At 38.3% G+C, this 17,877-nt stretch overlaps 1 protein-coding gene across 2 annotated transcripts in view; it reads left to right on the top strand.

Moving 5' to 3' along the window:
- The window catches only part of LOC117413023 (neuronal growth regulator 1), a 241,525-nt gene that overhangs the window by 129,525 nt on the left and 94,123 nt on the right, over positions 1–17,877 (top strand). For both annotated transcript variants that reach the window (XM_034021722.3, XM_034021731.3), the window contains exon 4: positions 17,418–17,549. In XM_034021722.3, coding sequence (XP_033877613.1) covers positions 17,418–17,549 — 132 coding nt within the window. The remainder of the gene's footprint in view (positions 1–17,417; positions 17,550–17,877) is intronic.

The raw sequence follows: 17,877 nt of genomic DNA, 5'->3' as shown, positions 1-17,877 counted from the left end.
AAAGCATTACATCCAAATGAATTAAATATAATCATAATCAAATGTTTTTTTTTTGTTGTTTTTTTTTTTGTCTTGTAAAATTTGGATTTGTCAATCTACATATAGGGAAACTTGTAATAATTGTATGTTGCTTAAATGTTGCCACAACCTCAAATATGCATGCCTTGTTTGTGTGTCACTCCTAACTAGGTATTGTTGTTGTATATTTTGTATTGTATAATGTTGCTGTTGTCAACTGAAAAGAAGTAGTGACTGAGGACCAGTGACAGTATTTTTTAATTTCCAACAAATTTTAGAGACTGTTGATATTTCAGCTGTCATTTTTACTATTCTTTGAGAGAGTGTTTTTTGTTAGGAACCTTAGTAACTGCTTTTTGTTTTGTTTTTGTTTTTCATGATTGTATTTGACAGCAGCAGCTTTTGTAAACCTGTCAGTTATACGATGACAGGCAAAATTCAGTGCAGAGCCATTAAATAAGTGACAATAAATATTTTAAAATGCACACCCTGTGCTGCAGCACAGCCTCACTTCCTGAGACAATGGGTGAGAGGCCACACCAAAACATCCTATAAATTATCTTGTAACAGGACAGAGGCTGGGTGTAAACTGCTGACCACATACACCGCAAGTGAGTGTCTTAACCACTATGCAGAATAACAGGAGTGGTTATAGAGCTTCTAACCTACAGCGGTGTGTAATTCAGATAGCCCGACACCCGAGGCAACAAGATGTGAGTGACGGACAACAAGTTTTGGCGTTATACTTTGTCCGTTGGACAGTTTTTATTTATTTATTTTCCTGTGTTCGTTCTGTTGCTAGAAAGACACTCTGCGTATATTTGCAGAGAACCACACAAGTTTCTGAAAACTGAATTGCGGAAGTCTAGCACAAAAGCACACACATTTTAAAAAGTTTACGTCCCACCCCTATCCCAACCACCCACCCACTAGTGGCTACAACCCCATCCAACCCCTCCCCTCAGAGGACCTCAAAGCCTAATTCAGTCAGTGATAGCTGAGTCGGGTTCAGAACAAATCTAATAGATTCTGCAGCAGCTCGCCAGACCTCCACAGCCCCCTCCCTAGCGTAATGGACCCGATCTGTAGAAAGTTTTAAATATATAATGTCTAGAAAAGAGGATCCATCGCTGCCAAGGAAGGGAATGCGGGGGTTGCCATCGCAGAGCTATCTTCTTCTTAGCTGCTGTGAGGCCAGCCAAACAGATACGTTTCTGCTGCAGTGAAAAGTCAAGGGATGAATCATCACTTAGTAAAAGCACGAAAGAATAACAAGGAATAATCTGATGATTAGGGTTCCTGGAAGCAATGTTTATATTGTTCCAAACAGTATCCCAGCAAATTTCTTGATCTAAAGTTAAATCCCTATTCCAAGTACATATGGCTGCAAAAGGTTTATACGAAGCCTTTAAGAGGTATACATAAATGGTAGAAACCACTCCTCTAGTCCTACCCCTTGTGTCCAACATGTTATGAGTGAATGTGAAGGCAGCTCTGTCCCCCAGGGCACCCCATAGGCGCGCATTGCTGAGCGAAGTCTAAGATAGAAAAAAAAAGAACCTGGCAGATCAAACTGTGATTGTAAATAATGAACGTGCGAATATAGCCATCATTAAAGATATCTGAAAGAATATGTATACCCCTATCTGAGAATGAGAAGGGGCAGCCACCTGAAAGAAGCGAATAGTTATGAAAGATAGTTGTGTGAGGATGCCATTTAATTTGGAGTTTTGCATGTTTTTCCACAAAGCGCCAAACAGTAATTAAATGAGTAATTATGGAGCCAAAACGTAATCTGCACTGTCTGAGAGGGACACCTGTGTATATCAGATCTTGAAGCCTATTTGGAAATACCAGATTCTCAACAAACCATACTGTTAGCAGACAAAAATAAAATTTAAAATTTGCAGAGTGGAGAATTTAATACATGGACGCTTACCTTTCCATATAAATTTGGAAATCATATTGTGCAAATTTATCCCAGTAACCTATTGTTATTTTTATTATAGAGATACGAGCTTGCAGCGAGTTAGGGAGGTGCATCCATCTGTTTAAGTCTGCCTCCACCCGATTAAAGATTTTGTTAAAGTTATTCAATGTGATGGAATGTAAGGAGGGTCAAATCTCTATACCAAGATATTTAAAGTGCTTAACCACTGGTATGTTCGGAGGCAAGACAATTCTCCCCATCGCAGCGTTCAAGGGGATTAAGGCAGATTTAGACCAATTAATTTTATAGCCTGATAATAAACCAAAATCGTCAAAAGTCGTTAATAGGTGTGACTACGATTGAGAAACATTTTCAACATATAACAACACATCGTCTGCATATAATGAAATGTGATGCTGTGGCAATGTGCCCCGCCCCTGTGTGCATTTGTGTGTTATGTGTTGTATGTTGCGTGTGTTAATGTTGGTTTATAGAGATTGGTACACGGGATATAAACGGGTCTGTGTTTCACGTGTGATTTAAATTGTATATTTGTATTTAGGCACGGGATTGCACATCACTGCACGTGCATTTAAAGTATAGTATGTGAGCACGGGTTGCACAGAATTAATTCACGTGCTGGGATTCAAGTGAATAATTAATTAGTAATTGAATCCCAGCACAACAGTATATATAGGTGCACATTTCTTTCACTCGGGGTTGGGTGTTCGAGAGTGGAGAACGGGAGAGAGAGAGAAGGAGAAAGAAAAGCGAAATAATAATACGTGTTTATAGACTCACCATGTTTGTTTGTGTGTCTGTCCGTGCACCGTTTGTAGTGTTAGTCCGTTTTTTGTTTGTCTATTTATTTAGGCCTCAAGTGCCGTGTCCTGTTTTGTGTTTAAAACCTTTTATTTTCTGTTCTGTTTAATTATTAAATGACAGCTGCATCAAAACCCCAAATCTCTCGTTTTATTTCCTGCTTCTGGTCTGACGCCACCCACTCCGGCCGTCTTTGTGACAGATGCCGAGTGGAATTAACAGTGATAGGGGTAGACATAGTGGAGCCTAGACAGCCTGAGCGAGTGGCTCGAGTGAAAGAGTGAATAATAGAGGGGAAAGCGGACAGCCTTGACGGGAGCCTCTTGTAATAGCGAATTGGGAAGAGCATTTACTGCCTGTGAGTACCATTGCAGAGGGATTAGCATATAATACATTGATCATATTTATAAACTATTTTCCCAAACCCATATAATCCAATACCGACCAGAGGTATTCCCACTCTAAGCGATCGAAAGCCTTTTCGGCATGCAACAAAAGAACGTCACAAGAATCGCCAACATCCACAGCGGCATGCAAAATATGAAGAAGGCAACAGACATTATCAGATGCTAGACGGGTCTTAATAAATCCTGTTTGATCATGATGGATTAATCTAGTCATATAGGTTTCAAGGCGACACGAAAGCACTTTAATATACAGTATAGCGTCCGAGTTTATCAGTGATAGGGGACGATAACTTGCACAAGATGTGGGATCTTTATCTTTTTTCAGTAATAAAGATATGATAGCAGTGTTTACATCTCTTCGAAATGAACCTTTTTCAATAGCAGTTTGCATCATATCTAATAAGAGGGGGCCCAACTGAGACCAAAAAGTAAGAAAAAATTCAGGTGGAATACCATCAATACCAGTTGACTTCCCCTTTCTCATGTCCTGCACCGCATCTTTTAGCTCCACTAGGGACAATGGCGCTCCGAGCACCGCTGAATCATCAGACGAGAGCCGTGGCAATTGGAGGTTTTGGAGAAATCGCTGACATTTTTCCTTATCATAGCAAATATCAGAGCTGTACAGTTTAGAATAAAAGGAACGGAACGCAGAGTTTATTTGAGAAGGGTCTGACAATATATCTCCCTGGGTAGATTTAACTGCTAAAATGTCTGCAAAGCGCTCATTATTGCGTAGCCTTAGAGCAAGCAAATGACTGGATCTGCTACTATTAAAGTAATAGTTTTGTCTGGCCCTATGGATAAAAAATTGTGCATGCTGTCTGAGGAATAGATTCAGTTCTTTTCAACTACAGTAGTTTCAGAAAAATAGTTTTGTTGATTATATTCTAAAAGTGCAAATTTAGTTTCCAATTCATTGATTTTATTGATATATATGCAAAATAAAAATAAAAATTCTTTGCAGAATTTGATGGAGCCTACTGTAATGCTGTACTGCATTTTGGTAGAAAAACAGTAAAATATGCAGAGAAACTTGACAGTTTATACACATGTCCTTTAAAAATCTGAGGTTCATCAGTGAAAACTTCAAGATAAATCAGAATTCCACGAAGCAGCAGTAATAGTTGGCAATGATTTTGTATCTGTGACGCAACAAACTAAAACACCTGTACACCAGGAGTTGGAGAAAGTGGAAAAAAACAGCAGAAGCTATTTTTATACTTGAATAACTCCCAAGTATTGCTTATTGTAGTTGTACTCTTAGTATGTTACTTAAATGTACTAGCAAATGTGTTCCAAACTGCACTGAAAGAAACATGTCCTTAAAGTATGGTATACATTTGTTGAGGTGAGGTGGGGTCACAGGGAACCTTTTGTGTATCTTGAAGAATTTAGTGAACCTGTCAAGCTACAAGGCATCTGCCCCTGTTAATCACTTGGACAACAAGTTTTTTTTCAAAAATTGCACACCCCTGAACCTAATTTCACTCAATAGGACTGAGGTTAGAAGATTCATGTGGCCTTTCTAAATAATGGAAATGTATCATGCTCTTTAAACCAGCCTTTCGCACATGCTGCATGGTGAACCAGTACATTATAATCCAGAAAGGCATTTTCTTGGCAATAGAAATGCAACATCATCCAGCATTTCCAGGTCCTGAAGTCACTGTACTAATCAATATATTCAGAGAACCCAGTCTATACCAGTCTATACCAACCAAAGGTTCCATTCTTCCCTGTTGCTTCTCCAGAGCTAAAAGTACCTGTTCCTTTGATATAGCATGAATAAGGATTATCAGCTTCTTCTGGTCTGCATAAAAAAGTGAACTTGTGCAGTGAAAACACTATTCATCTAACATGATGGATTGAAAAGGAATTCTAATTGAAAGAATTGTACTACATTTCTATTAGTATTACTATGTGGCAAAGTCATAGAACGGCGCTATATATATATATTATAGGAGGTTGAGGCTGAAACCTCTGGTCCAGAATCATTTATATAGGGTTGGGAATGATATTTGGGATTTTAAAGTTTGCATTTAATTTGGTCTGGGAAAGACATGCATTAGAGTTGGTTCTAGAAGCTTCTGGGCTAGCTTATGTTGATTGGTTTGGGGTACAGGAAGTTCCACCTCCTAGAGAGTCAAAAGGAAGCTGTCATGAAACTGATAATTTGCTTAATTAGACCTTTTTACTTGTTTTCAGCTCTTACAGTTGCAGATTTCAAGTTAGCTATAACATTTTGTAAGTAACTTGAACTCTGAAACTGTTTAGAGCTGAAAACAATTAAGCACATTATCAGTTCAATTAAGGGTGTAGTTAAGTAGTTGATAGCTCAGTTGGAATGAAAACCAGCAGACACAGGGGGTCCCCAGGACCGTGGGTTTGAGAACACCTGTACTAGAGCAGTCGCAAAAAACACTCACAAAGACAGTGAAACCTTTTGTGTTTTCGCAGCGGCAAAGTCTGCAATTCTAGCTGAATAATCCATCTTTCGTCAAATCTGGTGCACATTGTTCTGTGACTTTGTGGAAAGTAAATAGTTTTTGATTAATTTCATACTCAGGTATGAAAAGCTTCACTCCCCTGACATGATAGGCACAGTCAAAAGCAGACGCAAGGAAATACTGAGGTTAGGATACAGATCCAACAAATTTCCCTTAGATGTAGTCAGCATAGCACGAGGCGAGGACGATACATTGGCTGGAAACGCATTTATTTTAATTTGTTTCCAGGTTAATTCAAACACACAGCCCTACATGTGTGCGACACCTATACATGTATTCCCCTCACGTTTGCAGCACTGATGGCACACGCAAGCAAACTTTGTAGTGTGTAGAAATTAGTTCATTTTTAAATGTCTTATCATTTTTATCTTAAATCGTGGGTTACATAATTACACGGCACATACTGACATAAACTTGTGCACAGCTTTAAATCCCAACACAATGTGTTTTTTCTGTTCATGGCTTGTGGCGTATAGATAAAAAGAATGGTAAAATGGCTAATAAGTCATTCATTCTGGTGCAGACTTGAGATGAATGTTTTTTTTTATAGTAACTGAGGGGGCCCCATGCAATTGCATGGGCTGCATGTGTCTAAAACCACTACTGTCTGGAAAGTAATTCCAATACTTATATTTTAATATTACATTCTTAAACTCAGTGAACATGTTAAAACTTCAATATAAAGCCATACAGATAAATCAAATAAGGAACTGCGTAAATAAGTTATAAAACAGTTTGTTTAATATTATAGGCACCTTTTTTTAAGCGATTGCCTCTGACGATGGTTCCAGTTGGATTTGTAGCTGGTCTCGGGTTTTTAAGCTTCAACCTGCGTAGCTTCGAATTTTTTTTATTCTTACTGTGATTGGCTGCAAAGATAACAGGGCTAGCCAGAGATTGGATACTATTTGTTGGGTTGGTTTTCTTGTGTACAGTTTCCCAGTAACTGAAAACATTGTATTCTAGGAGATGTAGTTGTTGGTGGAAGTTTTAGGGGAAGTGGGAGGGGAGGCAGATAAGCTGTTCTGGACCGCTGGTCGTAACTGGGAAATAGGAAGTAAACAGGAAATACCCTGTGTGGAGGAGCATATCTTGTGAGTAAAACTTCTCCGTGATACAAAACAAAACCACAAGGAATTAGTACATTGGTTTGTTATTTTGTAAACTTTTGAAGGTGTTTCATTAGCATTATATTATTAGTTGAACAGCGAGTGGGTCGAGTTGTTTATGTTTGTGTTTTCAGTTAGCAAGTGGGTCGAGCTAACAAAAAATAACTAAATACCAAACAGTGGATTGCAAGGAACCAAACGAGGACTTCAGCGAGTGGGTCGAGCTGCAGTTTACTGGAACGAAGGATAAACACAAAGGAACTGCTTTACACTGCTGCCATGGAGAGAAAGCACTAACCTGGCTTCTTACCAAGGAAGACAATGTGAGTACCACTCTGAACCTCACCATTACGATTGTCATTTTTGGTAACATAGCCATGATTTTAAAGTGTTTTATGGGCAAAGCGTAAAAGGAACTATCATGGAAATTTTAGGAAAATTCAAGAAAAGACTAAACACAATAGTAGTTGGTTGTCGGTTTTAATGCTCACTCTGAAATCTAGTGGTGATATCTGTGGAAAGAAAACCACAAGGGGCAACTATATAACAAGCGGGATGAGAATACTTACCTATGGTTCCTACTGGGAGCCTTCGCTGCCACCTTGTGGATCTCTGGAAAACCTTCACCTGGACCTTCAAGAAGAAACCACTGTTCTGCCACTGACCACTAGAGGTCACTTTCCTCAGGACCTCATCAGCCAGTGGGTTTTGGACAAAGGAAAGACTTTCAAACAAATCAAACTATTTCTGGAATCAGTACACTATAATCAACCCAAAAAGACATTGGAAAACTATCCAACTTCAATATAATTGCAGAGCTTAAGGAGAAGTCTGGGGTGATGGGATTTTTGCACAGCACTAACTTGTAAATAATAAGCACGCCTGGTGGCCGATGGTGAAACTGCATACAGTCTGGTTATTGCAAGTGACAAAACAACCACTTTGTCACATTACATATTCTACCATTTACTGCAATATGGTCAAAGTTGGCCCTTCCACTCCTGGTCTAAATTGTTTAATTGAACAAATTAAACCTCCGTCCAAACCCTAAAGTAGTTAATTGCCCCAGTTTACCTGTTAAACCTGGACGGAATGGCCATCCAGGACCGTGATTGGACATCGCTGATTTAGGGTTTTATAGTTATACTGTAGATCCAAGATAGGATCCAGCTTGCCTGGAGACAACTAATCTATCAAAGTTTCTTGTACATTTTAACTTTCTTCCTATTATTTACAGGACCTAATGTGATTAATGTACTATAGACAACAGCCTGAAACTGTTTCAGTATTATGAAACTTTATTATATTCATCAAAACCAACTAAAGCAGTCTTTCAGTAACTCATGAGTTAAAGTTTGTGAATTGGGCCCAGCTGCTATACAAGGCTTGGTTAAAATATCCTTTGGGGCTGACTGTGTTTCACATTCCAGAGTGAGCTTTGTTGTCCTGGGATTCACCCTATTAATACAGATGGGTTCAGGTTCACAGAGGCCCAAGCATTTGAAGAATGTTTGCCCTCCAGAAAAAGAAAAAAGTAAAAACTGTCTAAAACACATATTAGTATTTGACAGTCTCTAAATAGCTTTTCACAGTTGTAACTCAGCAGAATGTACTTCAATCTTAGCTGCATTGGTGTGGGCAAAACCTCAGCTGCACTGAAAGATTTCACTTTTTTGGAGGCAATGTTTTTTTTTTTTTTAACTTTTATTATTAAAGTAATGAAATATATAACCGGCTGAATTATTTTTAGTGTGAGGAAGAAAGTGCCAGAAGCCTTGGCCTCACTCTTTAATACTTTCTACAATTGTGCATTTCCTATCTGTTAGTGCCATCCCTGCTGGAAATGTATTCAGTGCTATGAACACTGTAGAAAGTTGCTTACTGTGGCAGTATTTAGCAGAGAAATTAAGGGATAGCTAAATGCTAAATTAACTTGACTAAGACTGCAGATTGCCAAATAGTTTATTTTATTTTATGTATTTAGTGTGCCCAATTATTTTACCCCTGATTTTCTCCCTCACCGCAGCAATTCCCCACATAGCTCAGCAGACCCGAAGGTTCAGTGGGCGTCCTCCAATCCCACAACCGTGCCAGCTTCCTCTTTTATACCCAGGAACTAGAGAGCGAATGTCAGTGAGCTACTGACCTCTGGAGGACAAAGGCCAGCCATGCAGGTGTCCGCTTTTGAGTTCACTGGGCGCTTGGCCAGCATGGTTCACTGTAGTGCAATGAGGAAAAACAGTGCCTGCCAGTTTTGCCTCCCTAACCCCATATAGGGGAATCTGCCCACTCACCCTTGTGCACCACCAAAAAATGGACAAACCTGCCGCCATTACAGGTCTACGTTAGCATAAAAAACATTAGAACGACCACAACAATCACAAAGCAAAAAATAAGTCAAACTAAGATCACAGCCGCGATCAGTCAGTGGTCCAAAACAAGGACAACAAAACGCAAATATATAGTCTAGCTAAGTGCATGTTTTTTTCTTGTGTGATGTGTCAATTATAGTTATCAAATGTGTTTGACAGAAATTAAAAGTCTTTGATCATTGTAATGGTTTTATGTTTTTAATAATCAGTTTTATTATAGTACTCACTGGAACCGGAGCCTTGATATTTGGATATGGTTTGTCGGTTCCAAAGCAGGAACCGGGTACCCTGTTTGAAAGGTACCGGTTCACACAGCACTAGTTTTAACCCAATAGTTGACAAATAAAGCAAAGACAAATATTTTTTACATTTAACATCACATGGTTGCTTTGGGTCTGTTGCCATGGATGTAAATGTGTTAGGTTAGGGTTGGTTATCACAGCATGATGGAACATGATCCTAATCAAGGGGTGGGAAGTTAGGGAGTTGGGTGTGAGTAACAGTGATGAGTAGTGTGTGACAGTACTGAGGAATTCAGTCTGCACCATAAGGCCTACAGGGAAAGTAAAGAAAATTAGGACTTGTTTCAGGCCTGCTGATAATAAAGTGTCTTTGAGTAGGGAGCGCAGACAAGTGGGGGGAACAGTGACTGAGCAATATAATACTGTGCTTTAGCTCTACTGATTTTAAGTAAACTAGTTTTCAAAGACTAAACCAGTGATTCCCAACACCACCTTGATTTTAAGACATTTTATAGAGTAAATGGATAGCAGCTATGATTTTCCTGTGAAACAGCGTTACTTAATGCATAGAGAAAAAAAAATTTTGTTTGTGTGGAAATTGGAAGATGCACTCTACCTGGGACACTCCCAGACTACACAGGTTGGGGATTTCTTGTTTAAAAACTCAGGATCATATTTCATATATATCTTATATTGGTAACATTTGTCTTGGACAGTCCACAAATCCCATTGAACTTTTTGTAAGGCATAGCTTTTAAAATAAACATTTGAGTGAATTTCAGGTATTAGGCCTTGCTCTTTCTGGAGCAAAAATTGTCACGGATCCATCCAACATGGTCATATATTTTGTTCAAGAACAATTATCGTCACTTCTTCACATCCCCTGCTGTTTAGTTTGGTCTTTTATTACTGTGCCTTCCTTTCCATTTTTCTTCCTCTGTCTGTGAGTTATAGCTCACTGTCTCCATCGGTCAGGTGCTCAGTCTATAATTCCTTTTGTGCTGTGATTTATTTCCGTCAATCCTTCCTCCAACTACTGTACAGTGAACTCTTAGTTATTTAATGAATGAGACCCAACACAGAGTAAATAGCCATAGACTGTCAATTGATTTGGAAAGTTATGGGTTCTATGTGAAGCAAAAGACCTGCTGTGCCAAACCAGTCTGTGAGAAATGCTTTTCACCTTGACGTTTGCCCACCTGAAAATATATATGTTTCTGTGGTAACAATGCATTGTAACAACACATGCACTTGCTATAAGCTGTATTCACCACTTAGCTGGGATGATAAGATGTGGCTTCTTCAATTTAGTGAGGTTTAATAAGTTTTATATTTACCTTTCCCTTAAATTACATATCATTGTACAACATGTTCTTTACAGGACATTAAAGGATATTTGATATAGTATATTAAGGAGAGGTAGAAAAGTTCAGCTTATACAGTAGAACCTGTCATATCCGATTGGTTCCAGGATATGTAAAAATACCGTCTCTCAGAGGGAGTCATTACACTACATTGTTGCTTTATTAATGTGGTGGCATTATAAATGAACAATGTCAGGTACATCAGTGTGTCCGAAATACTAAAGTGCTTTATTGCATGTATACTATACAAAGAAAACCAGTGAAAATTGTTGCAAAACAAAGCACGGTAATGCAGTATTTGGCAGCACAGGTGTGCAGGGTGAGCCATGCAGCGCAGCTTCACCTCCTGGCTGTGCGAAGTCGCCAGTCTTCACTGGGGATTCCGAAGGGAGCGTTGACTCTGGCGCTCCCGTGGGTTAGGAGAAAAACATTAAAATAATCTATTTTTAAAATCCTTGTTTTTAAACAACAGAATGTAACATTTTCAGTAAACCCAATATCTGTTAGATAAAACGTCTACCTTGTTATGTACAGTTATCTTAACTGTGTACTTACAATATCTAATTTCTGTGTATATATATTGTTTCAAGCGCTTTGTGATGGTGGTCCACTATGAAAGGCACTATATAAAAGACATATTGATTGATTGATTGTATATGACATATTGTTTTTACTATACTCTATAAAATGGTGTGACGACAAAGCCCCATTGAATACGGAAAATGTACAACAAAGTGGATGGTTCCATAACCCACCAAAGCGGAAGTTCTGTGTTGCTGCTCTGGCGGCTGTTTGTGAACACATAAACACAGTGCATTTTAAATTAAACCACTTCTAATTTCCGAAAGGGCTGGGAGATTAAAGTCACTCACAGTTTGATCGAGTATAAACAATAGCTCAGATAGTTTTTAAAGTAGCAGCATAGACAGTATAACTCAAAATACAATAATAGTAATGCATCTCAGTTACCGTTAATAAAACATAAGAATATCAATAATATCAAAAATATGCACAGATTACACGATAATGATTGACTGCATATAAACAGCTGAAGAAAGGCTGTTTTGTAACTTGGATTATAAATGAAGTCGCTTCCCAAACTATAAGGATAGTTGAAAAAAAAACATTTTATAAACACTACCATTTCATACCCTATTGTAATTGTGTATGTCATATGGACAGGACATAGTGCATATAGCTGAATACAGTGCAAATACAGGAGCTTTATAAGTATTATATGTCCCAGTTTCAACTTAAATGGCTTTAAATACGGTAATATAAAACAACAATAAAACCCAGCATTTGTGAGTCAAATTGCATTATGGGGGAAATGGGAGCCACAACTTTACCATGTTATAAGCGATTCTGCACTATACCGGGTGGCGTTATAACGGGGTAGCACTGTATCTGGTACTACTTCAAGTTAAAGGAAGGGGTTATCTGTTGCACTTGTACTCCCTTGGTCATTTCAACTCGGCAGTTTCTTCTGGGTCAAAGTATGTTACTGGTGGAAAGCGTGTCACTCAGTAGGGGAAGCAGTTGATTGGTTATTAACTGGAAAGAAGTAGGGGTGGGGGAAATTTCACTGTCCAGGTGAAATTACCCAAGAAGTACAAGACAGTCAAAAGACATGGCTTCCAAACAGAGTTTTCATTAACCTTGTGTAATACCAGATATTATGTTTTGAAATTAAAATACAGTAGTACGTCAGGTATCCAACTGCGTTGGGACCAGAGTAAGGTGTTTTGAGATTCAGCTTTTATTAGGGAGCTCCCCTAAATCCCTTGTGACAGGGTAGCCGTCTCCTGTCTGGGTGCGTGCATTCGCTGCTGAGTGACAGGCAGGAGACCGAGACGGAGGTTGGTGGTACACCCCCCAGGTGAACAGGATTTATTTATATATCAACACACTGAACAGCTCACTTGACACTACCAGCAATGGTAGCGCATGGAGCACTTACAACACACAGTGTATGAAAACTTTAGTGGGATCTACAGTATCTGAACTAATCTTCTCTGTTCAATAATAAACAAACTCCGGCTACTTGCCTGGCTGTCGGTGGTTTCGACTTGCTTACTCCCTCTTCGGTATCCAGCCCTGGTACTTGTTCTCTCTGTCACTCACTCACTCATTTACTCACTCGCTCACTCACTCATTCGCTTACTCTCACTCACACACACACACTGTGCTAAAGAGCTCGATCACGGCGGATAAATGGTTAGGGCAGATATACGACGGATTACTGTACATGTTTGCTGTAACATTTGTTTCTTTCAAAACTGCATATTTGAGATGAATAGATGTGCACTGCGGAGAAATTGTACTGAACTATTTTTTTTTTTAGATACAATTGCTTTAACAAAATAGTTCTAGAACTATGTGAATGGTGATTGAACTGTAAATGACATGTATAATAATAATTCAAATTTCCCCAGGAGTGTACAACACAAGATTCCAAATGGGGTCTGCTGACTGGAATTAACTTCTCATTAGGAGCTGGTGAAATGTAATCTGAACAGGGTTTACACAGCTTGCTCCTCATTTAACACCACCTTGAACATGGTTTTGAATAATGGAACTCAATGACTTCATTTGCTCTTATTTTCCAATTGAAAATCGTTGCAATGTTTTGTATGACAGGATTATTCCCAATATGTGAATTCTGAGTCGGAATTGCCAATTCCCTGTTAAATAAGTAACATGTTCCTAGCATGTTTTCAGAAAACACATTAGAATATTTTTATTGAATAAATGATTCCAAATCATGTAGGCAAAGAAAATTGGGTTCTGGTAGATTGAAAAGAGCTCATAACTTGATGCATGTCCTGTCATTCTGTCCCTGCTTTTCATATACAATGAGTCTCCAGGTGCATACATTAGGCAGCATACATTATGTGCACCCACCTACAGTTATTATTGTTTTTTTATTGTAAAGTGGTACAGGTGAAAATATAAAACAATCATTTTCACCTGTACCACTTTACAGTAAAAAATTATAGAACTGTAGGTGGGTGCACATAATGTATGCACCTGGAGACTCATTGTATTGAGTTTGGATTACATGCTGCATGAACACAATAAAAGGGACAGGACATTTGAATTCTAATACACCTGTATTCCTGTTGTCATGCAGAGTAAGGCAGAGTTTCTCTGGTTAAGACCACTATTAATTCAAACGAACACAGCACAAACTCTTCTCACACACACACACACACACACACCATCAAGCTGCAAATTCAAATTTAATAAATAATTTAATAATGTCTTTCTCAGCCAAAACAAAGAGAGCTTATGTGCGCTATCACAGAGAGTGTTCCCCTGCTCACTTGTATTTCTCTCTGCTAACCACTCCTTGGTAAGGGGGGTGTAGCCAGAATACAAGCCAAATGGCAGGTTGCTGTGTTTGCTACAAGAGAGCAATTTGTTTCGTTAATGTGCTTAATGACTGATCACATTTTACGTCTTGTGTAAACAGGTTTCTTTCCATCTTAATTTAGAATACCAAAAGCACCTTAAATGAAGTCTTGGCACAGTGGGTGTATCCCTGAAGTGAGCAGCAGCTCTGGGGGTTATCACATGTGATCATTCATTACATGACAATAAAAGCATACACTACTTCATCATCGCTTTACACAACAGAGAGTTTTCAAATTTGTGATTAATCACTTATCTGTTGCCATCTTATCGTCTGAATTTTAATGGCACGTTTGTTTTTATATATGCGAGGTCATAAAGCCACAGAGGAAGCAGTGGCAGGATTGTTCTAAGTTGAGTGTTTCATCTGGGAATTTGAAGGTTTGTGAGATTGAGCGGGCAATTGAGTTTATTCGCAGGAGAGGGGGAACTCAAATTTCTGCTCTCCTTCAATGTCTGTCATTTTATGCTACCCTGGTGGCTTGCAGGCACACATTTCATCAGCAGACAGCTTGCGCTTTCTTTGTATTTATGCTGAGTCAGATATCTTGATGTGCCTCTTATCAGTATGCCTGAGAGTACTATATCTCGGCGCGTTAAGGAGACAGATCCTCTGCCTGTGTAGCGGTATATTAATATGTGGCAGTAAGGAAGCAATATTGTATCTAAGATAAATGCAGATCAGTACTGTGCCGGCTGTTATTGTCCACCTCTCTCTTACTGTTTGCAATGTTTACAATCATTGGTTCTTAGTTATGTTCAGAGGTTAATTTGTAAACAAAAAGGTATCGGATCGTATAATTATTTAAGAGGGATAGCATTTTTGTTTCTAAACTAAATATACTGACCTTGCTTTGCAGTAGCTTCCATATACACTTAAAGTTCTCATGTACTAGTTGGTTTTGTGCTTTATTGTTGGTGTTGGTAGATGCATGCTGACCTTTGCTTAGCCATGTCTTGTCATAATCCTAACAATACCAGTGGTGGGCCAACTAATTTGATGAGCAGGAGCGACAACTTTTTTTTTTTTGGCGTTTCGCTGTTTGGATTGTGAAAAAAAAATGATTTGTGATGTCGCATCCTAAAATATATCGTTACAGAACACTTTTGTCATTCAATTCATGGAACAGAAAAGTGTTTTTTTATTGTACATGTTATGTACATAGAGTTTTTTTTGCAACAAAAAATAAATTCTGGCACTAAAACTGTAAATCAAGACTCCAGCCTGATAATTTACACTGCCCTTGGCCACTATATTGTATTACAATTAGCATGCCATCAGCAGTTTAAATACAGTATACAATGGTGCTCAATCACTGAGGACAATACATCAAAACAAGTCCTTGTGGGTAAGCAGCTTGTTATACGATCACGGTTATGACTTATGTTTACTCAAGGCTGCAGAATCCTATTTTACTACAGTATACTTGAGAAGCGATCGTCTCGTGAGGGTGCCTAGTTTAACTGCCGTGCGGTGTTATGTGTAATGGCCTTTGAATTAAAATGACATTATAGTACAGTATGTTACTGTCAGGACTACCACTGCATTTAAACATCTATGGCTTACTTATTTTCTGTTGCGATACAAAGCTCACAGTTTTTCATTAAACGGAGATGCAAAGCGCAGCAATCATCTCCCCTCCTCCTCCTCACCGCGCCGCGCCGTCTACATGCATATCACACAGTAACACTGCTGTGCTTAGTATGTATTCAATGAACGTGTATTCACTTTATTGAAACACATTTTCACTAACAGAGAACACAAAAAACATACCTGCACAATGCAGTGGCGCAGTCACGTTTGATTACAAATAATGCAGTGTTTCCTGCATCATTGCACGACCCACGCTGCATACGTGACTAATCACGGGAGATGTGATCAAATTCAAATTCAAAAACAGCTTTTATTGGCTGTACACGTCATTCAACTTGATCAAGTACCGTATTACATTTGCCCCGAAATGATTCTTATAAGCGGATTGCTTGATTCTTACAAGCGGATTATTTTACATTGGTTGGTATAGGAATGATTTGGTCCCAGTGGTTTTTACATCTACCGTGTATTTGAAAGGCAATACCAAAAAGAAAAAAAAATTGTGACAAACATCCCTTCAAAGCATTATATATTTACCATACCCTACACATTTCTTATTGCATAGCTACTATGTTTTAAACAGAAGATATGCAGAAAAAAATCCTCTCCAAGTAATCAATTACATATGAACACTCTTTATTATTAAGCACTAAGGAGAACATGGTTATTATCGGTATGTACATTTAAGAGTATACAACAAATGTAACATGTACACACGTGCAACTTTTCTACAAAGTTCTTTTGAATATAACAATGAAAATGAAACACTGAACAATTAAATCATGAATCGTTAAATGATTGAGAATACAACAAAATAATAGTTACAATAAACATTTCTGATTTCTCAGATCGACGGTAAAATGTCTTAACTAGCAAACCTCAGATTATAACAAAGCGCTTCACTTGCCAGACATACTTTTACAGTTTGTTTTCTGTGTACATAACTTAATAATAAGTTAATAACAGTACCTGTTTATTTTGAGCGAATACAAGATTGATCACAAAACATCAATCCAGCATGTAGCTGACCGCAAGGTGGAAGCCTGAACTGAAGACAAATATAGTGCTATTTGATTCTCTGGCTGATCTGAAAAAGCAAGCTAAATGTAATGTTGAATTTCATTAGCTGGCTGTGATGTAATGCTTTGTCGTTGACCACTGAGGTGTAAGACCATGGGAAGAGCTCTTTTTCAGATTATTGTGGTTTGTTATCACTTTTTGAAAACAATGGAAAGAGACAGAGAGAACAGGCTGTCAGGGAACAAAAAAAGAATGATATTAACCAATAAATAAAATCTTGAATATCGTTTTCTTTCCAAAACGTAATAAATGAATTTCATTTAGTTTTTTATTTCTGTTCAATAAAAATGGTCTGTCTTTTTTCATTTATCGTTCCGGTTCTGTTTCGAATCCCTGATAAATACACACTTATCACCCACCAACACGATTATATTCTTTTCTGGTGATACTTTAGATACAGTTCATCTGGTTCTGGCTGCAGCCTTTTCTTTGTGAGACTTTAAAATGAATCGAAATGGTGGCAATGGTAAACAATATTGTCAACCTCATCTAGCTGGTATTCAAGTGTCATTTCACTGTGCCTGCACTGAACAGCACTCTCATTTTTCAATTTAGCCAAGACGTTTGAAACTGGAGAGTACCTAGTGATAACTGGAATCACTAAGGACCAGGCCGGAGACTATGAATGCAGCGCTGAAAATGATGCATCATTCCCCGATATGAAGAAAGTGAAAGTCACAGTAAACTGTAAGTATATTATGGCGCGTTTCTCTTATTTAAATAAAACACAATGTATGCAGAATTGACCAAAGACATCCCAAGGATCCCATCACTTTCCCGTCCCCACCCTTACTGTGAGGTGTCTCTTCCTATGCTCACATCTAATTAGCTTTCTCAGATTTTGGTACATCATTTTAAATTGATAAATCTAGGAACATGCTTTGGAATACAGGAGTCTCAAGAAATTATTATCAAAAGTATATGCCTAAGAAAATGTCCCTTGTAGACATAATGGCGCAAAATTGAATTTATTTTATGGGTGCCAAGATGTAATAATGAGCACTATACACATTAA

Source organism: Acipenser ruthenus, chromosome 10, assembly GCF_902713425.1.
Source record: "Acipenser ruthenus chromosome 10, fAciRut3.2 maternal haplotype, whole genome shotgun sequence".
NCBI classification, from domain to species: Eukaryota; Metazoa; Chordata; class Actinopteri; order Acipenseriformes; family Acipenseridae; genus Acipenser; species Acipenser ruthenus.
The sequence above is the reverse complement of the archived record's forward strand: the minus strand, read 5'-3'. Positions and strand labels throughout refer to the sequence as shown.